Below are 27,495 nucleotides of genomic sequence, written 5' to 3' on the forward strand. Positions count from 1 at the left end.
TCTTTCTTTCTTTCTCTCTTTCTCCTTTTCTTTCTTTCTCCTTTTCTTTCTTTCTCTCTTTCCTTCTTTCTCTCTTTCCTTCTTTCTCTCTTTCATTCATTCCACGATCCAACAATCCTCAGTGTGAATAAGTTGCTCCTCATCCTTCCCCTCACTTCTAACCACTGAAACAGTCTTTCCCTATTCCCTCGATCTGAACCCGAATGTAAAAAGCAACTTCTGTTAACTCTCCTCCGATCCAGTGGCCCTTTGCTGGAATCTGGCTGGCACAGGATTGGGCTCCACTGAATTTCCAGTTGAAACGCCTGCTGGCACTCATCGCCCAGGCTCAAACGTAAAGGACGGGCGACTGGGCGAGATGGCAGAGGGCTGCCAGTGCCCCAGGGAGCCGTGACCCCATCGGAGTCAGAACCTCCAGGGGAAGGAAGAACAGGGAGAGGTCACACAAAGGGAATTCTGTCGCAGGCTCACTCACTATTCTCTGGTGCCGTATCCCTTCGGGTTTGCTGCTGCTGATATAATGACAAACAGGGCCGGGATGGCGTAGGCAACCGGATAGGTGTATTTCCCTCGAAGACTCTGCGTCAAGAACACCTTCACCACCATCAGGTAAAGCTGGACGCCTTCCAGAAGCATCCACATGAAACACACCAGGAACAGATAATGAAGGAATCCAGCGATGGCCCTGCAAACACTCTGGAGATAAAGAGTCCTTTCAGTGTTACTCAAACATTCGCCCTGATAAATTGTCCTGCGCACTGAGGTGAATTTTGAGTGGGCCTTAGCCTGGGATTAACGGCCTCGGAATGGGGTCAGGAGTCTCACCGCCAGGTGTCCAAAGCGCCCGCCCCGATTCAGGCGATCGGCCCCTTTAAATATGGAAATCGGGTTCCTGTGATGTAAATAGGGCCCTGATTGCCATTTTACGTCCAAATCGGTCAGAGCCTGCGCAGTGCTCACTCGGACCAGCACCACGTGGCTCGCCTGGCGAATGTGAATGAAGCCAGAGCCTCAAAATCAAGGGGGGATGAGGATGGGGGTTGTGGGGTTATGTGAGGGGGGAGATGGGGAGTGGAAGGAGTGGGGGTGGGAGGTGGCGAGGGTGGGGGGTGGGGGAGTGTGAGGGTGGGTGGGGGGGATGGGGGCATGAGGGAGGATGGGGTGAGGTGGGGTGGGGATAGGGCAGGGGGTAGAAGGGGTGTGGAGGTGAGGGAGGCTGGGATTGGGGGTGAGGGAGGTTGCGGTAGCGGAGGTGAGGGAGGGTGGGGTAGGGGAGGTGAGGGAGGGTGGGGTAGGGGAGGTGAGGGAGGGTGGGGTAGGGGAGGTGAGGGAGGCTGGGGTTGGGGAGGTGAGGGAGGCTGGGGTAGGGGTAGGGCGGGGGTAGGAGGGGTGTGGGGGTGAGGGAGGGTGGGGTGAGGTGGGGGTAGGGCAGCGGTAGGAGGGGTGTGGGGAGGTGAGGGAGGGTGGGGTTGGGGAGGTGAGGGAGGGTGGGTAGCGGAGGTGAGGGAGTCTGGGGTTGGGGAGGTGAGGGAGGGTGGGGTTGGGGAGGTGAGGGAGGGTGGGTAGGGGAGGTGAGGGAGGGTGGGTTTGGGGAGGTGAGGGAGGGTGGGGTAGCGGAGGTGAGGGAGGGTGGGGTCGGGGGGGTGAGGGAGGGTGGGGTCAGGGGGGTGAGGGAGGGTGGGGTCGGGGGGGTGAGGGAGGGTGGGGTCGGGGGGGTGAGGGAGGGTGGTGTCGGGGGGGTGAGGGAGGGTGGGGTCGGGGGGGTGAGGGAGGGTGGGGTCGGGGGGGTGAGGGGGGGTGGGGTCGGGGGGGTGAGGGAGGGTGGGGTCGGGGGGGGTGAGGGAGGGTGGGGTCGGGGGGTGAGGGAGGGTGGGGTCGGGGGGGTGAGGGAGGGTGGGGTCGGGGGGGTGAGGGGGGGTGGGGTCGGGGGGGGTGAGGGAGGGTGGGGTTGGGGAGGTGAGGGATGCTGGGGTCGGGGGGGGTGAGGGAGGGTGGGGTCGGGGGGGGTGAGGGAGGGTGGGGTCGGGGGGTGAGGGAGGGTGGGGTCGGGGGGGTGAGGGAGGGTGGGGTCGGGGGGGTGAGGGGGGGTGGTGTCGGGGGGGTGAGGGAGGGTGGGGTCGGGGGGGTGATGGAGGGTGGGGTCGGGGGGGTGAGGGGGGTGGGGTCGGGGGGTGAGGGAGGATGGGGTCGGGGGGGTGAGGGAGGGTGGTGTCGGGGGGGTGAGGGGGGGTGGGGTCGGGGGGGTGAGGGGGGGTGGGGTCGGGGGGTGAGGGAGGATGGGGTCGGGGGGGTGAGGGAGGGTGGGGTCGGGGGGTGAGGGAGGGTGGGGTCGGGGGGGTGAGGGGGGGTGGTGTCGGGGGGGTGAGGGAGGGTGGGGTCGGGGGCGTGAGGGAGGGTGGGGTCGGGGGCGTGAGGGAGGGTGGGGTCGGGGGGGGTGAGGGAGGGTGGGGTCGGGGGGGTGAGGGGGGGTGGGGTCGGGGGGGTGAGGGAGGGTGGGGTCGGGGGCGTGAGGGAGGGTGGGGTCGGGGGGGTGAGGGAGGGTGGGGTCGGGGGGGTGAGGGAGGGTGGGGTCGGGGGGTGAGGGAGGGTGGGGTGGTGCGGGGGCCTTTTCACTGCTGGAATGGGCGGCCGACCAAACCCCCCGTCTGTTTCTAAACCCAACGTCGTGGTTTCCAGGAATTTATCCGGAAAGTACACACACTGCTCCCCCTGGTGGCACGGTGGGGAAACGCACCAGCCGCTGAGCCACCAGTGATTGGATGGTTCAAGGTTGGATGCCAGGTCTGTGCTGCATCAGCCAGGGGCGCGGGGGGCCGGGGCGGGGGTGGAGGGGGGGCCGGGGGCGGGGGCAGGGGTGGAGGCGGGGGTGGGGGCTGGGGGGGGTGGCGGGGGGTAAATCAGGTCCCGCTGCGGTGGCCTTTGTTGCAAAGTGCACGGGTCATCTGTTAGACGACAGGAATGAGTTGAGCTTTCCTAAATGGTGAGGAACTAGGAACTGTGGACGAGCAGAGAGATTTGGGAATCCAACTACACAAATCATTAAATGATAGTAGACAGGTACAAACAGCAATCAAAAAAGGGCTAATGGAATGTTGGCCTTTATCTCAAGAGAGTTGGAATACAATGGGGAGGAAGTTATGTTTCAGTTGTACAGAGCCTTGGTCAGACCCCATCTGGAATTTTGTGTACAGTTCTGGGCACCGCACCAGATATATTGGCCTTGAGGGGGTGCACAGATTCACCAGAATTATTCCGGGGTTTAAAAGGGTTGAATTATAAGGATAAAGGACAGGTTGCATAAATTTGCCTTGTATTCCCATGAGCACAGGGGTGATCAGATTGAGGTGTTTAAAATGTCAAAAGGATTTGATTTATTAGATAGAGAGAAACTATTTCCTCTGGTGGGAGAATCTAGATCGAGGGGACACAATCTTAAAATTAGAGCCAGGCCATTTAGGAGGGAAATCAGGAAACACTTTTTCACACAGAGGGTGGCAGAAATTTGGAATTCCCTCCTGCAAAAGGCTATAGAGGCTGGGGGACAATTGGAGTTTTCAAGACTGAGATCGATAGATTTTTGTTGGGTGAGGTTATGGAGTAAAGGCAGGCAAATGGAGTTGAGGTACAGATCAGCCATGATCTAATTGAATGGCAGTGCAGGCTCTAGAGGGGCTGAATGGCCTCCTCCTGTACCTATGTTCCTAGACCCTTCCTTAGCTTATTTTAGAGATGACAGCATGCACTGGGTCAGTGAGGCCTCCGTTAACCACCGTTCCTCGCCTTCTTACCATGTTTCTGGTCGCAGATAACCCGACGAGGAACAGGAGCTCTGCCACGAACAGACACAGGCACAGGTGGGTGTGAATAGTCGTCCGCGTGCTCTGAATTCCCCGGCACACGATGAACGTGATGATCGCAGTGAACAGACACACCAGTGAGGTAATGATCCCAATGTAAGTAATGGTGGTTAAAGCAGGGCTCTACGGAGGAATTAACGATCATTACTAAGCAGGAAGATGCTGGGATTCCACTGCTGGAACTAGCACTGTGGTAGTGATGCCAATGGATTAATTCATAGAATCGTACCGCACAGAAGGAGGCCATTCGGCCCATCGTGACCATGCCGGCCGAAAAAGAGCTACCCAGCTTAATTCCACTTTCCCGCATTTGGTCCGTAGCCCTGTAGGTTATAACACTTCAGGTGCACATCCAGGTACTTTTTTAATGAGTTGAGGGTCTCTGCCTCTACCACCCTCTCAGGCAGTGAGTTCCAGACCCCCACCACCCTCTGGGTGAAACAAATTCTCCTCAGCTCCCCTCTAATCCTTCTACCAATTACTTTAAATCTATGCCCCTGGTCACTGACCCCTCTGCTAAGGGAAATAGATCCTCCCTATCCACACTATCTAGTCCCGTCATAATTTTATACACCTCAATTAAATCACCCCTCCTTTGTTCCAAAGAAAACAACCCCAGCCTGTCCAATCTTTCCTCATAGCTACAATTCTCCAGTCCTGGCAACATCCTCGTAAATCTCCTCTGTACCCTCTCTAGTGCAATTACGTCCTTCCTGTAATGTGGTGACCAGAACTGTACGCAGTACTCAAGCTGTGACCGACCCAATGTTTTATACAGTTCTAGCATAAACTCCCTGCTCTTATATTCTATGTCTCGGCTAATGAAGGAAAGTTTCCCGTATGCCTTCTTAACCACCTTATCTACCTGTCCTGCTACTAATTAGTCAACCTCTAGCACTAGCTGGTTAAACGCAACTATTGAAGGGGGCGGGGGGCAAAGGATCAATCCAGCAGCCTCTGTTCAGAGAATGTCCGGCCCTGTCCGCAACAGATGGCCATCGATCAGGCAGCTGTCTGCATCCTAGAATGTCCATTAAATCGGCAGCTCCAACTTTGGACCTGCCTTTGGAACAGATACAGAATTACCCATCACAGAGACATGGTTGAGGGAGGGGCAAGACTGGCAGCTCAATATTCCGGGGTACAGAATCTTCAGGCGAGACAGAGGGGGAGGTATAAGAGGAGGGGGGGGGGTCGCAATATTAATTAAAGAATCAATTACTGCCAGAAGGAGGGATGATATATTAGCAGGTTCCTCTAATGAGGCCATATGGGTGGAGCTTAAAAACAAAAAGGGGGCAAGCACTTTGATGGGAGTGTACTATAGGCCCCCAAACAGTCAGGGGGAGATAGAGGAACAGATATGTAGGCAAATCTCAGAAAATTGTGCAAATAATAGGGTAATAATAGTGGGAGATTTCAACTTCCCCAATATTAGCTGGGATACTCAGAGTGTAAAAGGCTTAGAGGGTACAAAATTCTTAACGTGCATCCAGGAGAGCTTTTTGAGCCAGCATGTAGAAAGTCCTACAAGAGAGGGGGCGGTACTGGACCTAATTCTAGGGAATGTGGCCGGCCAAGTGGAAGAAGTGCTTGTAGGTGAGCACTTTGGTGACAGTGACCATAATTCGGTGAGATTTAAGGTGGTCATGGAAAAGGACAGGGAGGGGCCAGAAATAAAGGTTCTAAATTGGGGGAAGGCCGATTTTAATAGGATAAGGCAGGATCTGGCCAAAATGGACTGGGATCAGCTGCTTGTAGGAAAATCCACATCAGAGCAATGGGAGTCTTTCAGAAGGGAGATTGAGACCATACAATGGCAACATGTTCACGTAAAGGTCAAGGGTGGTTCCAAGAACTCCAGGGAACCTTGGATGTCAGGGGATATACGAGAATGGATTAGGAAAAAAAGGAGGGCTTTTGGCAGATACAAAAGGCTAAAGACGGAGGAAGCCCTAGAGGAGTACAAAAAGTGCAGGGGGGTACTTAAAAAAGAAATTAGGAGATCAAGGAGGGGCCATGAAATAACACTGGCGAGCAAAATAAAGGAAAATCCTAAGATGTTTTATAAGTATATTAAGGGTAAGAGGATGACTAGGGAAAAAATAGGGCCCATTAGGGACAAAAATGGCAATCTGTGTGTGGAGCCGGCAGATGTAGGAGGGGTTCTAAATGAATTTTTTGCATCTGTTTTCACTATGGAGAAGGACGATGTAGACATAGAAATACGGCAGGGGGACTGTGATATACTCGAACATATTAACATCGAGCGGGAGGAGGTATTGGCGGTTTTAGCAGGCCTAAAAATGGATAAATCCCCAGGCCCGGACGAAATGTATCCCAGGCTACTGTGTGAGGCAAAGGAGGAGATTGCGGGGGCTCTAACACATATATTCAGAACCTCTCTGGCCACAGGGGATGTGCCAGAGGACTGGAGAACCGCTAATGTAGTACCATTATTCAAGAAGGGGAGTAGGGAAAAACCGGGGAACTACAGGCCAGTGAGCCTAACATCAGTGGTAGGAAAATTATTGGAAAAAATTCTGAAGGACAAAATTAGTCTCCACTTGGAGAAGCAAGGATTAATCAGGGATAGTCAACATGGCTTTGTCAAGGGAAGATCATGTCTGACTAATTTGATTGAATTTTTTGGGGGGGTGACTAGGCGTGTGGATGAGGGTAACGCAGTGGATGTGGTATACATGGATTTCAGTAAGGCCTTCGATAAAGTCCCCCACAGGAGACTGGTCAAGAAGGTACGAGCCCATGGAATCCAGGGTGCCTTGGCACTTTGGATACAAAACTGGCTTAGTGGCAGAAGGCAGAGGGTGATGGTCGAAGGTTGTTTTTGTGACTGGAAGCCTGTGGCCAGTGGGGTACCACAGGGATCGGTGCTGGGTCCCTTGCTGTTTGTGGTCTACATTAACGACTTGGATATGAATGTAAAAGGTATGATCAGTAAGTTCGCTGATGATACAAAAATTGGTAGGGTGGTAAATAGCGAGGAGGATAGCCTCAGTCTGCAGGACGATATAGATGGGATGGTCAGATGGGCGGAACAGTGGCAAATGGAATTTAACCAGGAAAAGTGCGAGGTGATGCACTTTGGAGGGACTAACAAGGCAAGGGAATACACAATGAATGGGAAGACCCTAGGCAAGACAGAGGGTCAGAGGGATCTTGGTGTGCAAGTTCACAGATCCCTGAAGGCGGCGGAACAGGTAGATAAGGTGGTAAAGAAGGCATATGGGATACTTGCCTTTATTAGCCGAGGCATAGAATATAAGAGCAAGGAGGTTATGATGGAGCTGTATAAAACACTGGTTAGGCCACAGCTGGAGTACTGTGTGCAGTTCTGGTCGCCACACTACAGGAAGGATGTGATCGCTTTGGAGAGGGTGCAGAGGAGATTCACCAGGATGTTACCAGGGCTGGAGCGCTTCAGCTATGATGAGCGACTGGGAAGATTGGGTTTGTTTTCCTTGGAGCAGAGGAGGCTGAGGGGGGACATGATTGAGGTGTACAAAATTATGAGGGGCACAGATAGGATGGATACTAAGGAGCTTTTTCCCTTCGTTGAGGGTTCTATAACAAGGGGGCATAGATTCAAGGTAAAAGGCGGGAGGTTTAGAGGGGATTTGAGAAAGAACTTTTTCACCCAGAGGGTGGTTGGAGTCTGGAACTCACTGCCTGAAAGGGTTGTGGAGGCAGGAACCCTCACAACATTCAAGAAGCATTTGGATGAGCACTTGAAATGCCATAGCATACAAGGCTACGGACCAAATGCTGGAATATGGGATTAGATTAGACAGGGCTTGATGGCCGGCGCGGACACGATGGGCCGAAGGGCCTCTATCCGTGCTGTATAACTCTATGGCTCTATTCCACTGATCGAGCACACAGCAGTACCCAAATGGTCCAGTAGGGAGCAGAACACAACTGCTTTATAAGGGCGGAATTTACCAAGAGGCTGGCTGTGACATCAATGCACTCTTGGTAAACTTTGTCCTTATGTAGAAGGTGCCCTGGGTTTCTTGGCTCTATGTTGGAAAGGAGGATGATGCAAAAGGATAGACAGCAAGTAATGTGAAAAGCCCCGACAACATCAACAACAATTACATAACGCCTTTAACGTAGTAAAACGTCCCAAAGTGCTTCACAGGAGTGTTATCAGACAAAAACAAAAAGCCCCAAATTGAGATCGAGGTGGAGAAGGTTGTCTTCATTGGAAATTGTGAGGTTAGCCCCTCCGCCTAATTGTATTAGCCTCCCAGCATCTGGAAATTGGGACAGATGTTCTCAAATTGACATAATTTCAACACAGGAATCATCTACTCGATATCCAGCCCCTCCGCCTCTGGCGCACTGTATCTGCAGTGTGTGCGATCTGCAGCAACTCACCAAGACTACGTCGACAGCATCTCCCTCCCCTGTGACCTCTGTCATCAAGAAGGGCAAGAGCAGCAATGTTCTGGGAGCCCCTTCACCCCCAGGCTCCCATCCGAGTCACACACAATCCTGACTTGGACATATAATGCCGTTCCTTCATTGTCGCTGGGACAACATCCTGGAATTCCTTAAATCACACCATTCTGGGAGCCCACCACCCACAAGGACTGGTACAGTTCAAGGTGAAGGCCCATCACCATCTTCTCAGGGCAGCTAGAGATGGACAATAATTGCCGGACTTGCCCACACCCGAAGAACAAATAAAAGGAAAAACGATTATTCCATTTTTTTAAGCCATGAGAACTTTGGACAGAAAATATTCTCTCTAGATGTTCCTTCCCTTTAAATTTTCATTGACCCTGTGTTTTTAACGTTCACACACACTGGCAGCTGGTTAACAGAAGACACAGAAGGAAACAGTGCAGATAGGTGAGTTGCCACCACTAAAAAAGGGACGAAACCCAATATCTCCCAATCTCTGTTGCGTATCAGGCCTTCCCAATACCCTCAATCTCTTACCTCCACCTTGTAGAGTGCAACCAGCACTGCAAAGTTACTAAGGTGCCTGCAGTTGCAGGTGGTGTGAGTCCAATTGGAGGCCACTTTACGACAGCCGCTGGTAGACCAAAATTTCCTGTTCTCTGTCTCACGCCAGTGCACGCAGACCGTGTAATCTTCAACATCGTCAACCTGTGAGACAGGAGCCAAACACAGGGAGATGGAATAAAGCTCACTGTATTTTCTGTAATAGCACTCCCTGATATACCCCACACCCCTCACTGTAACACTCTCTGATATACCCCACACCCCTCACTGTAACACTCTCTGATATACCCCACACCCCTCACTGTAACACTCTCTGATATACCCCACACCCCTCACTGTAACACTCCCTGATATACCCCACACCCCTCACTGTAACACTCTCTGATATACCCCACACCCCTCACTGTAACACTCTCTGATATACCTCACACCCCTCACTGTAACACTCTCTGATATACCCCACACCCCTCACTGTAACACTCTCTGATATACCCCACACCCCTCACTGTAACACTCTCTGATATACCCCACACCCCTCACTGTAACACTCTCTGATATACCCCACACCCCTCACTGTAACACTCTCTGATATACCCCACACCCCTCACTGTAACACTCTCTGATATACCCCACACCCCTCTCTGTAACACTCTCTGATATACCCCACACCCCTCACTGTAACACTCTCTGATATACCCCACACCCCTCACTGTAACACTCTCTGATATACCCCACACCCCTCACTGTAACACTCTCTGATATACCCCACACTTCTCATTGTAATACACTCTGATATACCCCTCACTCTGACAATCTGATAGACCCGATGGGGTGGTGGGGACAGATTCAATCATGGCCTTCAAAACAGAACTGGATAAGTACTTGAAAGCGAAAATTTGTAGGGCTAAGGGGGTAGGGAGGGGGAGTGGGACTAACTGGATTGCTCTTGCATAGAGCCGGCTTGGACTTGATGGGCCGAATGGCCTCCTTCCGTGCTGTCACCTGTCTATGATTCTAAGACTTCTACCCCACATCCCACACATAGAGGGTGTTAGAGAGCCTTATAGTGGGGGTGTTGCAGAGAGAGTGTTATAACCAAAAGCCTTATAATGGGGGGGTGAGAGGATTTCTCTGTTTTTACAAACCTCATGGTTTTTGATGATAAAAGTGACGTTCTGGAGAGTTTTGTTGTTACTGTTAATCGTGGCCGTTAGCATATCAGAGTTCAGCTGCAAATACTCCTTCCCATACTTCTTATTCTCCATTTCCAAATCATCCACATCCAGAATGGATTCCATCTGTTTGTAGGCGAGGAGGGACACGGCTGCAAAATCTGTCAGGAGACAAAGTCTGTGATGTTACTTCATGACCACAGCTTGTTTCATTTAAGGAGAAGGGACAATACCAGCACAGTGCTCCTAAACTTCGAAGGATTACTTTAAAAGAAAACACAAGTCATGGCTCAGTGGATCGCCCTTGTTGTGGTTTCAAACCCCATTCCATGAGACTTGAGCACAAAATCCAGGCTGACATTCCAGTGTAGTACTGAAGGAGTGCTGCACTGTTAGAGGTGCTTTCTTTCAGATGAGCTATTAAACCAAGGCCTCTTCTCAGATAGATGTAAAAGATCCCGTGACACTATTTGAAGAAGAAAAAGACTGGTGTCCTGGTCAAAATCTCTCTCTCAACCAACAAAAACAGATTGAGATGGATCTTACCTTTCTGGCGAAAGTGTAAATTGAAGTCAGAGAGATATAGAACAGGCTGCCTGCTCGCTATCACTTGTTTTATATCGTCGCACAAAGCCAAAGCCCATCCCATTAATTTGTCTTTTATCTCATTGCTGTTTGTGGGAACTTCTTGTGGGCAGATTGGCTGCTGTGTTTGCCTACATTACAACAGTGACTAAGCTTCAAAGGTACCTTCATTGGCTGCGAAACACTTTGGAACATCTTGTGGATGTGAAAGGTGCTACATAAGAAATTGGAGCAGGAGTAGGCCAATCGGCCCCTCGAGCCTGCTCCGCCTTTCAATAAGATCAGCCATGATCTTATTGAATGGCGGAGCAGGCTCGAGGGGCCGATTGGCCTACTCCTGCTCCAATTTCTTATGTTCTTATGTTCTTATAAATGCAAGTTCTTTCATTCTTTAACCACCTCTCAGGAAGGATGAGCAGCAAGTTTCCTCTATCTAACAGCATTATCCGGGGCGGAGAGGGGGGAAATTTTGGGACTCCACTTGAACCAAGACTGCGGGGGCCAAAACCTCTTGAATGAGAAAGGTGTGAAGCAGGTTCACATGATGGGGGGGGCTATTAGGTGCAGCCCACTTTAGCGGCCTTAAATGTAGCGCCAATGGCTGCACCGTGGCTGCAGTGTGTACCATCCACAGGATGCACTGCAGCAACTCGCCAAGGCTTCTTCGACAGCACCTCCCAAACCCGCGACCTCTACCACCTAGAAGGACAAGGGCAGCAGGCACATGGGAACAACACCACCTGCATGTTCCCCTCCAAGTCACACACCATCCCGACTTGGAAATATATCGCCGTTCCTTCATCGTCGCTGGGTCAAAATCCTGGAACTCCCTTCCTAACAGCACTGTGGGAGAACCGTCACCACACGGACTGCAGCGGTTCAAGAAGGTGGCTCACCACCACCTTCTCAAGGGCAATTAGGGATGGGCAATAAATGCTGGCCTCGCCAGCGACGCCCACATCCCAAGAACGAATATAAAAAAAGTATTAAAGGGGCTGGTGCAGGCGGAGCCTCCAGATGACTCCAATACTTCCTGATCCAAAGTACTTGTAGAGGTAATGGTTTTGGAATACTGTGTTGAAAGGGTAGTTTTTACCTTGAACGTTACTGATCAAGGATGTTGAAGATATTTTGGGTAAAAACGGAGAAAAGACTTTATGAAGCGATCGTTAATTCCATATTATTATACAGAAGGTCCGAGAGAGACGCCTGCAATGGTTTGGGGAACGTTTCAAGAATGCTCTGCACACAGAGGGACATGGAACAAGAGGCCGAGGAAGACCAAGGGAGTGCTGGTCAGACAATGTCAACAGCGACTTGTCACAGAAAGGAACGCTGATAATTGAAGTAGCCAGGGCTAGTTCAGAAGTGACAACAACAGTAGAGTGAATTCGTTCAGCCCCATCGTCACTGCTGAGCTGACGGATGGGAGCTCAGTCGTAGTTAGTTACTGATAATGGGTTTTAAAAATACTAGTTTGTGGTCAAAGTATAAATGTTAAGCCATTTTTCCCAGAAGCTGCAGTGCAGTTTGTGATTTACATTCTGGTGCTGAGGTAATGAAAGTGACTGCACTGCACCCGGGGAGGGAATACTGCCAGTTTCTGTGGGAGCGCCCAGTGTTACATAGAACTACATAGAATTACATTGAGTCTATTCACAGAAACAGGCCATTCGGCCCAACTGGTCTGTGCCAATGTTTATGCTCCACATGAGCTTCCTCCCTCCTTGCTTCATCTCACCCTATCAGCATAACCTTCTATTCCTTTCTCCCTCACGTGTTTATCTAGCTTCCCCTTAAATGCATCTCTGCTATTCCTCTCAACTACTCCTTGTGGCAGTAAGTTCCACATTCTCACCACTCTCTGGGTAAAGAAGTTTCTCCTGAATTCCCTATTAGATTTATTAGTGACTTTCTTATGGCCCCTAGTTTTGGACTCCCCCACAAGGGGAAATATCTTCTCTATATCTACCCTATCAAACCCTTTCATAATTTTAAAGACCTCTATTGGGTCACCCCTCAGCCTTCTCTTTTCTAGAGAAAAGAGCCCCAGCCTGTTCAGGCTTTCCTGATTGGTATAACCTCTCAGTTCTGGTATCATTCTTGTAATCTTTTTTGGCACCTTCTCCAATGCCTCTAGATATCCTTTTGATAATACGGAATTCAGAACTGTGCACAGTACTCCAGAGTGCAGAGTTAGTTGACATCCATTTGCATCTAATTTGCACTGGTTGTGTCCTCTTCACATTCAGGCACCAGATAACCATATCAAGGAAGCTCATGGGCAGTGTTTTTCAGGTGCAGAATGGAGGAAAAGGATCAGTCCCCGTTTTCCCTCCGTTTTGCATCTGTAGTTCAGCCAGTATTTGGGTTCAGTGCACAGGAAAACGACCAGAAAAGGAGATGAGTTCAATCCCCTAGCTCCGTGGAAGTCTTAGTTTCAGTCGCGTTCAGCTCGGGTTAGCCCATCGGCAGCAGGGAGGGAGTGAACCACATCTGAACAAGATCCGTTCGCACAACGGTCAAAGACATCTTTTTATACATTGTTGATGGCATCCATGAAAATTCCCAAAGGATCAACCACTTATTAGCCTTATCCTCAAGGACCATTGTTAATATTGGGACTGCTTCCTTAGTCACAAGGCCTATTGAAAGGCTTGGGCCCACTGCCTTAGTTACAAGGCCTATTGATAGGCTTGGGCCCACTGCCTTAGTCACAAGGCCTATTGATAGGCTTGGGCCCACTGCCTTAGTCACAAGGCCTATTGATAGGCTTGGGCCCACCGCCTTAGTTACAAGGCCTACTGATAGGCTTGGGCCCACCGCCTTAGTTACAAGGCCTATTGATAGGCTTGGGGCTGTTGGATTTGACCTGTGCCAAGAAGGATATCTGCTGTAGATCTTCTAAAGTTTGCATGAGTTGTAACTTCAGAATTCATTGTTAAAAGAGGGAAAAAATTGTTACCAGACATTTTTGTTTCCCAGTAAAAGTCCATCTCATTTCCTTTAGCCAATAATGTGACAGTTCCATTTGTTTTGATCTTATCATTTTGAAGAATTTGGACTTGGAGATCTGAAATGAAATGTTAATAAGAACAAATAACATTCAATATTGTTTGCAAATGCTGCTTCCTCCTTTTAATCCTTTATACCATAAACCAAGCCTGAAACATGACTCACTCAGTCTATGTTGATGAACATGTATTTTAAATAAAACCTATTCTGGATATGGCTAGACTCACTGATCCTATTCTAGGAAGACCTATTTGAGCCAATTCCAACTCCAAAACTTAGGAACATAGGAACAGGAGGAGGCCATTCAGCCCCTTGAGCCTATTCTGCCATTTAATTAGGTCATCGCTGATCTGTATCTTAACTCCATCTACCTGTCGTAACCCTTAATACCCTTCCCTAACAAAAATCTGTCAATCTCAGTTGTGAAATTTTCAATTAACCCCCACCCCGCCTCAACAGTTTTTTGGGGGAGAGAGTTCCAGATTTCCACGAGCCTTTGTGTGAAGAAGTGCTTCCTGACATCACCCCTGAACGGCCAAGCTCTAATTTTAAGGTTATGCCCCCTTGTTCTGGACTCTCCCACCAGAGGAAATAGTTTCTCTCTATCTACCCTATCAAATCCTTTAATCATCTTAAACACCTCAATTGGATCACCCCTTAATCTTCTATACTCAAAGGAATACAAGCCTAGTCTATGCAACCTGTCCTCATAATTTAACCCTTTTAGCCCCGGTATCATTCTGGTGGATCTGCGCTGCACCCCCTCCATGACCAATATATCCTTCCTGAGGTGCGGTGCCCAGAACTGAACACAGTATTCCAGATGGGGCTTAACCAGAGCTTTGTATAACTGTAACATAACTTCCTCCCCTTTGTATTCCAGCCCACTTGAGATAAAGGCCAATATTCCATTAGCCTTTTAAATTATTTCTTGTGTCTGTCCACTCTTCCCAGGCCTTTTGTGAAGGGCCTAGGCCCAATGGGCCTGTTCTCTAGCTGGCCTATTGGTCTTGGAACACATAGGACTGAGTGAGAGAGAGAAGAAGGAAGCCAAAATGGAAAAAAAAGTCCCAAAAGCACTTTAAGGAGAAGATACTCCCTGAATTTCCATGGACCTTCTGCCATACTCCCGGGGAGAGTGCGGTGAGTTAGGTCAGGGCCTGAATGCACTGGGTCCCAGTTTTCACTGCCTGTTTCTGTGGGGAATTGTTTGGGATGGAACCTCCATCTTCTTCGAACGAGATCAACAGAGGAGTTGGGACCAGAGAAGCGGCTTCCAAGGCCAGGAATATTTAAATTGAGGACACTTCCCTCATCCTCATATACTCGGACAAGGGGACAGTGCCCAGAGGTTCCCAGTGGGGGGATCACGGCCCTTACACCAGGATCAGTGACCTGTGGGAGTTCAGGGGTCAGACAGTTGTCCTTAGGTGTTGCTATTAATAGACCGTGAGAGTATCAAGTTCCCAACCTCGGCTGTCCTATCGGGGGGTTCAATAGGCGAGATGACTTCCCAACAAATCAGGAGTCATTGGGAACAGGTCATCCTGAGGGCCTTCAGACTTCCGATGGGGCCAGGGTGCAGAGAAGCCCTCCGGTATCTCGACTATAATCCATTCATGAACCTGAATAGTGACTGTCAGCAGGCTACTCTGTGGTGGGGCACTTGAGGCTGACAATTTTTTCATCTAACTTTGAGAGCCGACGTCACTAGATAGCAACATTTAGGTGTGGCTCAGTGATATCACTCTCGCCTCTAGAGTCATGAAGGTCATGGGTTCAAGTTCAGAGGCACCAGAGACTTGAGCGCAAAATCTAGGCTAACACTCCAGTGTAGTACTGAGGGAGTGCTGCACTGTTGGAGGTGCTGTCCTTTGGGTGAGGTGGATGTAAAAGATCCCATGGCACTATTTCAAAGAAGAGCAGGGGTGTTCTGCCTGGTGTCCTGGCCAATGTTTATCCCTCAACCAACATCACTAAAAACAGATGATGTGGTCATTATCACATTGCTGTTTGTGGGATCTTGCTGTGTGCATATTTGGCTGCCGTGTTTCCTACGTTACAACAGTGACTTCACTTCAAAAGTACTTCAGCTGTAAAGCACTTTGGGCTGTCCTGAGGTTGTGAAAGGTGCTACATAAGTGCAAGTTTTTCTTTCTCTAACAGGGCGTGGCGATCATGGCTGAATTTCCCCTCCTCCAGTCAAGAGGCGGTGAAACCAATGGTCAGACTCCCTACTTCTGCCATCTGAGCTCATGCCCTTTGGTGGAACCTTACCTAGATTGTCTGTTGTTAAGTTAAATGTCTCATTGCTCATGCTTGCTGCAGCCACCATCACGATGCTCTCCATACTGTCCATGAGTAACATGACAGCTTCCTGGCGCTCACCCTTCCCCATTTTCTTCCACTCGGAGATGTTTTGGATCATGCCGTTAACGGTGTGTGTGAATTTCTGTGGGATTAAGAAGAACTTGAACTGTGATCTCCTCAAAAGGTTATCGGCTCAGATTGGGGGTGCTGGATGATGCCAGATGATGGAGCCCAACTGCGTCCTTAGCAAGTGCACACTGGCCACTGCCCGAAAGAGCTAGTGTAGACTAACAACTGGCCATCAGCGACAAATTGGGTCTGGCTCCCACATGTCCCGGGTCTGGACAGCCCATGGGCATTGGCTAGTTTCAGGCTCAGATTTGGTACCACCCATAAAAGACAGTTGGTGTAGCTCAGATCCAACTCCCACATGTCCAGGTTGGTGCCCAGCCCATGGGTTACAGACTTTTTCAGGGCGGGGATGCTTAATGCAGTATAGGCAGGTTCGAGATTGGTGCAGGCTGACTTAAACCATGGAGTACGTGCAGGGTCTGGGAAGCCACAGTCCAACCGATACAGGCTGTACAGCCAATGGAGTACAAGTTGGGTCTGGACCAGAGGCCAGAAGCTGATCCAAGCCTAGTGTAGGCAAGATCCAAATAGGTGATGGCACAGCCCAGGTTCTGCCTGTAAATATAGGTGTACCAGGTAGAATAGCCATAGTAAGCGTTTGTTAATATAATATATATGTCCACAAATGATTCTGGCATGGTTGCAATGGCTGTACAGGATCAGGCCTGGAGCAGTGGAGACATTACCCCATTAACCGTCCATGAGAAGAGAAATGGAGATAATCTGATAGGAATAGGGCTTGGGTTCATAGAAATTTACGGCACAGAAGGAGGCTATTCGGCCCATCGTGTCTGTGCCGGCCGAAAAAGAGCTATCCAACCTATTCCCACTTTCCAACTCTTGGTCCGTGACCTTGTAGGTTACGGCACTTCAAGTGCATATCCAAGTACTTTTTAAATGTGATGAGAGTTTCTGCCTCTACCACCCTTTCAGGCAGTGAGTTCCAGACCCCCACCACCCTCTGGGTGAAAAAAATTCTCCTCAACTCCCCTCTAATCCTTCTACCAATTACTTAAATCTATGCCCCCTGGTTATTGACTTCTCTGCTAAGGGAAATAGGTCCTTCCTATCCACTTTATCTGGGCCCCTCATAATTTAATACACCTCAATTAAATCTCCCCTCAGCCTCCTCTGCTCCAAAGAAAACTTGCCACTTTCCCTTGAATCCAATGGACTCTTACTTTTCTTACCAGTCTGCCATGTGGGACCTTGTCAAAAGCCTTGCTAAAATCCATGTAGGTTACATCAAACGCGCTACCCTCATTGACCCTCATGATTTTATATCATGTTCTTCAGTGCCAAGAAACCCACATAGATCATGTCCACCAGCTACTACCATGTACTGTATAGTTGGTCTGTTTTGTAAACGGATCAGAAGCCACCTAAAGCAGTTCCCTGCCAAATGTTTCTTTCAGCAGAGAACAAGATAAAACTTGTCAGTGACTGTCGGTTTAGTGGGACTCGATGCTAGCTACAGAATGTGATTCGTGAGGACGGCCATTGCCTGCTGTTGGCAGAATTCATATACTTCAATGAAATTCAACCTGCAATGCTCTTCAAAGGAGCTCTTCAACCATTGATCATTCTCCAACAGAAAAAGGCTGCTCACAATTAACACCATGGGACACTTTGGGGAGGGCAATCACTTTACAGTTAAAGAGCTTCATCCTATATTAACATCCCTCTTTAAATTCAATCTTGACTTCTAATTTGCAATGTTTTTACAGTTTGGTCAGCTTTGAGATATGTTTGCATTGGTTTATAGATTTAATGTATCTGATTCAAAAGATACACTTCTGAAAAAAGGATTAAGAATTTCTAACCTAAGAGATATATAATATAGCTACTCGAACTTAAGATTTTAGAATTCATTTCTATTATACTTTTAGATAAAGTTAAAAGTTCTGTCTACTAAGATCTGAATATTTTCAATTTAACTATTTTATACTGTTATGGATGTATTGGGAAGAGAATAGACTTCGAATGTTACAGAGAACTAGAGAGCACTCATGTATGGAATGTCTGGAGTGTGATAAACAACCGAAGACATTAATGGACATGCACAATAAATGGTAGGAGCTAACCTCACCACTAAACGAGCTTCAGTACACACAGGACGTGATGCCATATGGTACCCACATTTGTCCTACGTAATTAAACCTATTAAAGATTCAACACACTGGAGCTCCATGGGGAAACTTCAATCTAGACTTGCTGAGGCTGGCCTAAGCAGTCAAGACGAATCACTTGCGACCTCCTGAGGAGTCCTTGGTATGTGAGTATGGGTACCCATATCTCATACACACTGCATGTAAAGGGTTGTGTTATATTATCTCATTGACTTGATTTAATAAAGATTATTACCAAAACCTTCCAGTGTTTCCCAGTCCTTGAACCTGTATTAGAGGTAAAAGGATGTTTGAAAATATCCTATAATACCTCCATATAAGGGCAATAGGCATGTATGATAATATCTTATGTAAACCTAACATCGCCCATGCTCCATTGACGGCTTTTAATATGTAGTTTTCGAAATGTTGCCTCGCCTAGAGATCCTAAGCACCATGGTTTGAGTTGAGCTGTTGCTAGGGAACAATGCCATACGGCAAGCTTTGGCTCACATTTACCTACTGGTGCTGTGGATGATTCCATGAGGTTTTCATTTCTCCAATGGAGCAACCGCTAGACAGGAAACATTAAGAGGTGTGCTCAAAATCATTGAAACTTCACTGCATTTCATGTTGTGGTTTTTATTGAGATTGAAGGCCCATCCTTCGGCCCACAGAGCAGGCTCGAGGGGCCGAATGGCCTATTCCTGCTCTTAATTCGTATGTTTGTATCCCACAATGTCCCACCGTGACGGTCATAACCCATCAAGTGGACAACAAGGCCTCAGATAGAAACACACTCTCTTTTGAGCCAAGGGTCTTACAAGAGTAACAGCACTTTTAAGCTTCAAATTGTACAATCTAATTGATGAGGTGATTTCAGGAAGCACTTCTTCAGACAAAGGGTGGTGGAAATCTGGAACTCTCTCCCCCAAAATGCAGTTGAGACTGGGGGTCAATTGAAAATTTCAACACTGAGATTGATAGATTTTTGTAGGGTAAGGGTACCAAGGGATATGGAACCAAGGCGCGTAAATGGAGTTAAGATACAGATCAGCCATGATCTAATTAAATAACGGAACAAGCTCGAAGGGTTGAATGGCCTACTCCTGTTCCTATGTTCCTATGAGGCAGTTGGGCTGCTCTTGGCTTTGGCAGCAGTGTGAAGCACCTCACGATACCACCGGCATTCAACCAAGAGGGAGGGCAGCCTCCTTCAGGACCCCTCCAGCCTGTGATGGGCTCAGGAGGCCATTGATCACTGGGCTGCTCGTCTCTGTGTGACTCTGCTGGGCCCTCAGAGAAGAGTCCGAGTGGAGCAGGCCGTCGAAAACAAGTGGGCCTCTGAGCAGAGTACCGATTAACTGGATGCCAATGAACCAGAGTACCCAATGTCAGAACCTCCATCAAACTAAACGCTGAGAAGACTCACCTCCAGTGAAAGTTCCCTGCTGACATTACTCTTTTCTTTGTATTTGTGACAATTTTCATTGACGTCAGAGGCCATGTTAAAGATGGAACAATAGAAATGTTTATTCTTTTCATTCTTGGGTTGTTTTCGATTATTCCCTTTCTCCAGCTAGACAAAAAGGGGAAACAGATTAAATATAAAATTAACAAGCCTCAGGTAACATCACAGGTCAACAGAAACTTCCCCCCACAGATAGTAAATGTGCATCAGGGGCTCCTCCAAACATGTATTTAAGGGGAAGCTAGATAAAAACATGAGGGAGAAAGGAATAGGGTTAGATGAAGTGGGGTGGGAGGAGGCTCGTGTGGAACATAAACACCGGCATGGACCAGTTGGGCCGAATGGCCTGTTTCTGTGCTGTACATTCTATGTAAACATCTGCTGAATAAATATCTGGTTGGGAATGAGATTGGCGATTCGGAGGATAGATACAGACCGCGATAGTTAAATACTCCACAAGCCATTGTTATGACAAGCGTACATAAAATGTACAGCACAGAAACAGGCCATTTGGCCCAACCGATTTATGCTACACACGAGCCTCCTCCCACTCTATTTACTTCATCTCACCCCATAAACATATCCTTCTATTCTTTTCTCCCTCATGTGTTTATCCAGCTTCCCCTTAAATGCTATTCGCCTCAACCATCCCATGTTTTTTTAATTCGTTAATGGGATGTGGGCATCGCTGGCAAGGCCGGCATTTATTGCCCATCCCTAATTGCCCTTGAGAAGGTGGTGGTGAGCCGCCTTCTTGAACTGCTGCAGTCCGTGTGGTGAAGGTTCTCCCACAGTGCTGTTAAGAAGGGAGTTCCAGGATTTTGACCCAGTGACGATGAAGGAACGGCGATATATTTCCAAGTCGGGATGGTGTGTGACTTGGAGGGGAACGTGCAGGTGGTGTTGTTCCCATGTACCTGCTGCTCTTGTCCTTCTAGGTGGTAGAGGTCGCAGGTTTGGGAGATGCTGTCGAAGAAACCTTGGCGAGTTGCTGCAGTTAATCCTGTAGATGGTACACACTGCAGCCACAGTGCGCCGGTGGTGAAGGGAGTAAATGTTTAGGGTGGTGGATGGGGTGCCAATCAAGCGGGCTGCTTTGTCCTGGATGGTGTCGAGCTTCTTGAGTGTTGTTGGAGCTGCACTCATCCAGGCAAATGGAGAGTATTCCATCACACTCCTGACTTGTGCCTTGTAGATGGTGGAAAGGCTTTGGGGAGTCAGGAGGTGAGTCACTCGCCGCAGAATACCCAGCCTCTGACCTGCTCTTGTAACCACAGTATTTATATGGCTGGTCCAGTTAAGTTTCTGTGGTAGCAAGTTCCACATTCTAACCACTCTCTGAGTAAAGAAGTTTCTCCTGAATTCCTTACTGGATTTATTAGTGACTATCTTATATTTATGGCCTGTGGTTTTGGACTCCCCGACAAGTGGAAACATCTTCCCTACATTTACCCTATCGAGCCCCTTCATAATTTTAAAGCCCTCTATCAGGTCACCTCTCAGTCTTCTCTTTTCTAGAGAAAGGAGCCCTAACCTATTCAGTCTTTCCTCTCTTAGTTCTGATATCATTCTTGTAAATCTTTTTTGCACTTTCTCCAGTGCTTCTATATCCTTTTTGTAATATGGAGACCAGAAATGTGCACAGTACTGGTCTTCATGTTTTCTCTCAAGGGCAATATTTTTTCTAAAGGGCAGCAGACCAGCATTAAATCGTGGTAATATGAAGACGTTTGAATATTGTGGAGTTCTGTTTGATAAACTTTGGGGATCAGAGAGTATTTATGCAGAATTATACAGAAGAGTAGCATTGAGTCCATGGGCCTCATGTTGTATGTGACAGGAGTGGGTTAGATTTACAGAATAGCCTATTATCATTCCGTGCTTCTGTCCATGACAGGGTTTATTTCAGTTCGTAGATTGCTAAACCAGTCCTGGATATCTGAACTCCAACAACTTGCATTTATACAGGGCCTTTAACGCAGTAAAGCATCCTAAGCTGCTTCACAGGAGCTTTATGAGACAAAAATTGACGCCAAGCCAAAGAAGGTGGCATTAGGACAGGTGACCAAAAGCTTGGTCAAAGAGGTAGGTTTTAAGCTGCGTCTTAAAGGAGGAGAGAGGTGGAGAGGTGACAAGTTTTAGAGAGGGAAATCCAGAGCTGAGGGCCTAGATGGCTGAAGGCACGGCCGCCAATGGAAGGTGAAGGAAGTGCTTGATGCTCAAGAGGCCAGAGCTGGAGGAACGCAGAATTCTCAGAGGCTTGTAGTGCTGAAGGAGGTTACAGAGATAGGGAGAGGTGAGGCCATTGAGGGATTTAAACACGAGGGTGAGAATTGAAAATTTCGTAGGATGGAGCACATCTGCCAAAAATTGAGTTTGCACATTAATCCAGCCCCAGTTGGACCGCTGCCCACCACTCTGGTCCCAAGACTGCAGTGGGGACATCTTTACTTTGGGGAGGGTGTAGCAAATTGATACCTAGAATGAGGCACCTGAGTTGTGAGGAGGTGCAATGGAAATGGGCAATGTTGACCCTTGAGGAAAAGGGAATGCTGGGCACATCTTATTGAAGACTAAAGGGCTTCAACAAACTTCAGCCCTCGTCGTGCGACTGACAAAGTCACAAACCGTATGAGGGGGGGGGGGGCATGGACTTAAACTGAGAAGGCAGTTGTGAGGTTTCTAATTAATTATTTTGCACAGAGGGGAGTGAGTGCATGAAATAGACCGCCTGGAGAAGTAGTGGCAGTGCAATGAACCAGTAAACGGGCACGGATGTGATTGCAGCCTTTGAAAGATGGAATGATGTCTTCCTGGAATTTGGGACCAGCTCGATGGTCCATAACGATCGTTTGAGGCATGACTGCCAAGGCCAATACTGTCCTCAACCAGCACCTTCCAAGAAGGGTCAGTAGATCAGGACCAGGAACACTGGTAGGTTTTCATATCTCCAGCTCAAGGGCACATGGGTCATTTCAGTGCCCCTACCAGCCCCACTTACCTGATACCAGCTAACTCAGCATGGACCAGCAATCAAACCCAGGACTATCTGGTCTGTTTGAGTCCGAGGCACAATTGAGATAGCACAGTAGTTTTTAAAGACATGTTAACCGCAACAACAAGTCTTCTGCAACGTCGGGTTTGTATATTTAGCTGCATTTAAACTGAAACCAATTGAGAAAAAAGTCTATCTTCACATATTTTTACTCGGTCTATTGTTTTGTTTCTTTCCCAAGCCCTCTAATTCTCTTCATGTGGGTTCGCAGTACATCTGCCCTCTGCCCTTCCCTGTGGTTGCCATGTCAACTTGGCTTCCGTCTTATGTTTTGGCTAGGTTGGGATTTTTTGCAATTTCCTCTCAGCTTTCTGTGCAATATTGTTAACTACTTGATGGGCAATTTATACTCAACAAGGTGTCAGCTGTGGTTCAGTGGGTAGTACTCTTGCCTCTGAGTCAGAAGGTTGTGAAACCCACAGACTTAAGCACAAAATCTAGACTACCACTCCAAGTGGAGTGTTGGAGGTACCTTTTTTGGATGAAACGTTAAACCAAGGCCCCATCTGCCCTCTCAGGTGGATGTAGAAGATCCCTTGACGCTATTCGAAGAAGAGCAGGGGAGATCTTCCCGGTGTGCTGGTCAATATTTATCCCTCAACAAACATCACTAAAACCGATTATCTGACCATTTATCTCATTACTGTTTGTGGGATCTTGCTGTGCGCAAATTGGCTGCTGCGTTTTCTACATTACGACAGTGACTACACTTCAAAAGTACTTCATTGGCTGTAAAACGCTCTGGGATGTCCTGAGATCTTGAAAGGTGCTGTATAAATGCAAGCTCTATCTTTTTAAACCTCCGATGAGTAGATTTTGTTTCTGTCTTTTAGCCAATTTTCTCTGCCCGCCCACCCCATGGCACTGGTAAATCCTGTTGACAGCTCTCCTGGGCACCAGGCTCCCTCTATTGACGAGCCCAAGTGGTCACTCTTTGGCTGTGTTGGCACACCATTCTGTCGTGGGATGGGGAGAAAAATCACGACCGAGCCCTATCCTTTGCTCAACTGATGTCCAAACACCCACACTTTCCGCTGGCGTTGCTGAATATTGACCAGGAGCTCAAAACCCTCGCCCATTTTCCTCTCTCTCTAGACTGGAGGACATGATTGCAATTGCAACACCAAAGCTGAGAGTCGGTGACTTACCAGAAATCTTCTCATTTATTTGACTCGGGTGGAACTTTAAAGAAAAACATATATCTATCACCAGGATGACGGAGAAATAATAGTTATGAGGAGAGACTTGGGATACTGGAATTATTTCCATTGGAGCTGGGAAGGAGAAGAGGAGATTTAGTAGAGCTTTTGAAAATTATGAAGCGTTTGATAGGGTGAATCGATTACTCCCTCTCTTTGGTGAGTCAGTAACAAAGGGGCATCAGTTTAAAATGGTCACTCAGAAATCAAAGTGAGGGGATAGCGTGTAGCTCAGTGGGTAGTACACTCATCTCTAGAATCAGAAAGTTGTGGGTTCAAATCCCACCCCAGAAACTTAAGCACAAAATTTAGACTGATTTTCTAATGCATTATTGAGTGGGTGCTGTTTTTCAGATAAAATGTTAAACTGAGGCCCCATCTGCCCTCTCAGGTGGATGTAAAAGATCCCACAGCACGAATTTAGGGAAGTTTGCCTTGGCCAATATTTTTCCCTCAACGGACACCTAAAACGGATTATCTGGTCATTATCACATTGCTGTTTCAAGCCCCACTCCAGAGACTTGACCACATCATTTAGACTGACACTCCAATGCTGTAGTGAGGGAGTGCTGCACTGTCGGAGGTGCCGTTTTTCGGATGAGACGCTAAACCGAGGCCCTGTCTGCTCTCAGGCGGACGTGAAAGATCCCATGGCACTATACGAAGAAGAGCCATAAGAGATAGGAGCAGGAGTAGGCCATTCGGCCCCTCGAGCCTGCTCCGTTATTTAATGAGATCATGGCTGATCTGATTTTCACCTCAACTCCACTTTCCCGCCCTTTCCCCATATCCTTTGACTCCCTTGCTGATCAAAAATTTGTCTAACTCAGCCTTGAATGTATTCAATGACTCAGCCTCCACTGCTTTTTGGGGTAAAGAATTCCAAAGATTCATGACTCTCGGGGAGAAGAAATTCCTCCTCATTTCCGTCTTAAACGGGCGACCCCTTATTCTGAGACGATGCCCCCTAGTTTTAGATTCCCCCATGAGGGATAACATCCTCTCAGCATCTACCCTATCGAGTCCCCTCAGAATCTTGTATGTTTCAATAAGATCTCCTCTCATTCTTCTAAACTCCAATGAGTATAGACCCAACCTGTTCAATCTTTCCTCATAAGACAACCCTTCCATACCCGGAATCAACCTAGTGAACCTTCTCTGAACTGCCTCCAATGCAAGTATGTCCTTCCTTAAATAAGGGCACCAGAACTGTACGCAGTACTCCAGGTGTGGTCTCACCAGCACCCTGTACAGTTGCTGCATTAGGGCAGGAAGGTTCAGGTTTTATTCCTGGTCTTCGTTGAGTTAGATGGACTTAATTTGGATGTAGCAGGGTGTTAACTGTTAAACTTAGTATTCATGGAGCGGATAAGGATAAGACATACCGGCCAAAGCTTTCTGCTCCGGGTAGCAATTTAGTTGTTTGAGGATGTTTGTGTGTAAACATTGACGAGGGACAGGGTCAGACTCAGGTGTGATGCCGCCACAGTTGAATAACCAGCTGGTACTCACTGTCCGGGCACATGCATGAAGAATAACCAGTTAGTCAAGGGTCTGCCGCTGGCCACGAGACTGTATCAGGGATGAATCAGCACCTTCAGTAAAGAAGGGGATAAAACTGGACATAAATACACACAGAATCGATCACTGACCTACCTTCATTGATGAACACTCTTTAGGGATCATGTCTTTCTGTTCTGAAAGGCAGTCTAAAACTACAAAAGGAAGCAAAATCCAACAATAAATCATCTGGGGTTTTTTTCCGTGTAAAGTTCGAGACCTTCCAAGCAATGAACACAATTGAGACCAATGCCTTTGATCCTATGCAGGTCACACCCTCACAAAGCAAACCCATCTCATGCAGGAAGCACATCCATATCCCTAGACTCGATGCTGTCCCAATCCTCCCGAGAAGGCGCTGATTCTTCAGAAGGGTCGGTGACCAGAGGACACAAATTTAAAGTTTATTGGCAAAAGAACCAGAGGGGAGATGAGGAGAATTTTTTTTACGCAGCGAGTTGTTATGATCTGGAATGCGCTGCCTGAAAGGGCGGTGGAAGCAGATTCAATAGTAACTTTCAAAAGGGAATTGGATAAATATTCGAAGGGGAAAAAATTGCAGGGTTATGGGGGAGTGACATATTTGCAGGACTACGGGGGATTGGGACTAAGTGGATAGCTCTTTCAAAGAGCCAGCACAGGCACGATGGGCCAAATGGCCTCCTTCTATGCTGTATCATTCTATGATTCTGTGACGTGGTTATAACCACAGGTACCCAGCTGTAATCCGGTACTTCATCCAAGTGGCCATTTTTCACGCGCGTGCCTTGACGGCGAGTGTCAGCAGTCCAGTCAACTATGGGGGGCATCACAATTGATCCTAATCTTATGCTTACTCAATGTCTGTAAATGTGCACTTCCAGTCGGGCTCGTGGATAGTGATCAGGAGTGACATGTCTGACCGACAGGGACACTGAGACCCTTAACTCCAACTTGGCTGAGCTCAGCTAATTCCAAGCATTGAAACCTCTGGGGTCTGTACCCCTAAGCTACTACGTTGTGTCGGTGGGACAAACTATCAAAGAAAGGTCCAAGTGTTTTCCGGCAAGACGGAGAAAAAAATCAGAAGGTGATTTTATGCAGATTTCTCTCGTAGACATCTAGGGGCGATTTTTGGACGAGCGCTGTTGCAGACCATGGAGCAGCTCAGTTTGGATGATATATAAGGGCAAAAGTTAATAAAATCTAAATAATTTACCAAGAAGAATGATCATGATCAGGGCGTTAGATGTACCTAAGACCCAGGCCCTGTTATTTACTCGGGGCCGTGAAGAGAGTAGGGGAGATGAGGATTTCCGGGAAGTCCAGATGTACGAGCTTCACGGATGTCCTGATGATTCCGACATCAAGACGTCTTTTAAATCTTTTCAGCAGGTTTCCCGCCCGACAGGCAACGTGATTGACAGGCTGTGGCTGCCTGTCTGGACGGGAAAGCAGCCGGGGAGCAGATGTCAGGCAAGTGGGAGATCGGGTGAGGGGGAAGAGGGTTGGGGCTAGACATCGGGAGGTGAGTCGGTCACCGGGTTAGGGTGGAGGAAGGCGTCGGGGATCATGGGCGGGATCGGAGACCGTGGGGGGGGGCGGGGTGGGTCGGCCGATCGCGTGCCGTGGGATTGCGGCAGGTAAGCTTGTTGAGCCTGGAGGAAATAATCCTGCTCCTCCTGGCCCACAAGCAGTGCAATAAAGACACTTACCCATCTCAGCTCCTCTTACGTGGCGTGAAGCAGAAGGCCTGGGAATCCCGGCCCCAGGAGTTAAAAATGAAAAAAACGATCAAAATGGGGGCCACGCAGCCTCCTATAAAGATTTCACTGACCGACCTGCCTCCTGGGATCGGAATGATCGCCGCCCCCCCTGACCGACCTCCGTTAAAATCGAAAGTGGGCGGGTCGGAGGAGAGTTGGGGTCGGCTTTTACATTTTCCCAACCTGTTCCCAACCCACCCATTGAAATTACCCCCTAGGAGTCAGGTGTCTAACTTTTAAAGGGTTACATTCGAAGAGATGAGAGAGCAGTTAAAGCAAATGGATTGGGGT

At 48.3% G+C, this 27,495-nt stretch overlaps 1 protein-coding gene across 1 annotated transcript in view; it reads right to left on the bottom strand.

The window, feature by feature from the left end:
* Window positions 1-27,495, bottom strand: part of LOC137304521 (adhesion G protein-coupled receptor E5-like) — a 58,803-nt gene that overhangs the window by 13,955 nt on the left and 17,353 nt on the right. The window contains exons 4-11 of the mRNA XM_067973158.1: window positions 25,556-25,614; window positions 19,607-19,753; window positions 15,902-16,076; window positions 13,575-13,682; window positions 9,998-10,185; window positions 8,826-8,996; window positions 3,789-3,980; window positions 476-696 (exon numbers count right to left, since the gene is read on the bottom strand). Coding sequence (XP_067829259.1) covers window positions 476-696; window positions 3,789-3,980; window positions 8,826-8,996; window positions 9,998-10,185; window positions 13,575-13,682; window positions 15,902-16,076; window positions 19,607-19,753; window positions 25,556-25,614 — 1,261 coding nt within the window. The remainder of the gene's footprint in view (window positions 1-475; window positions 697-3,788; window positions 3,981-8,825; window positions 8,997-9,997; window positions 10,186-13,574; window positions 13,683-15,901; window positions 16,077-19,606; window positions 19,754-25,555; window positions 25,615-27,495) is intronic.

This window comes from Heptranchias perlo, chromosome 37 (assembly GCF_035084215.1).
Source record: "Heptranchias perlo isolate sHepPer1 chromosome 37, sHepPer1.hap1, whole genome shotgun sequence".
NCBI lineage: Eukaryota > Metazoa > Chordata > Chondrichthyes > Hexanchiformes > Hexanchidae > Heptranchias > Heptranchias perlo.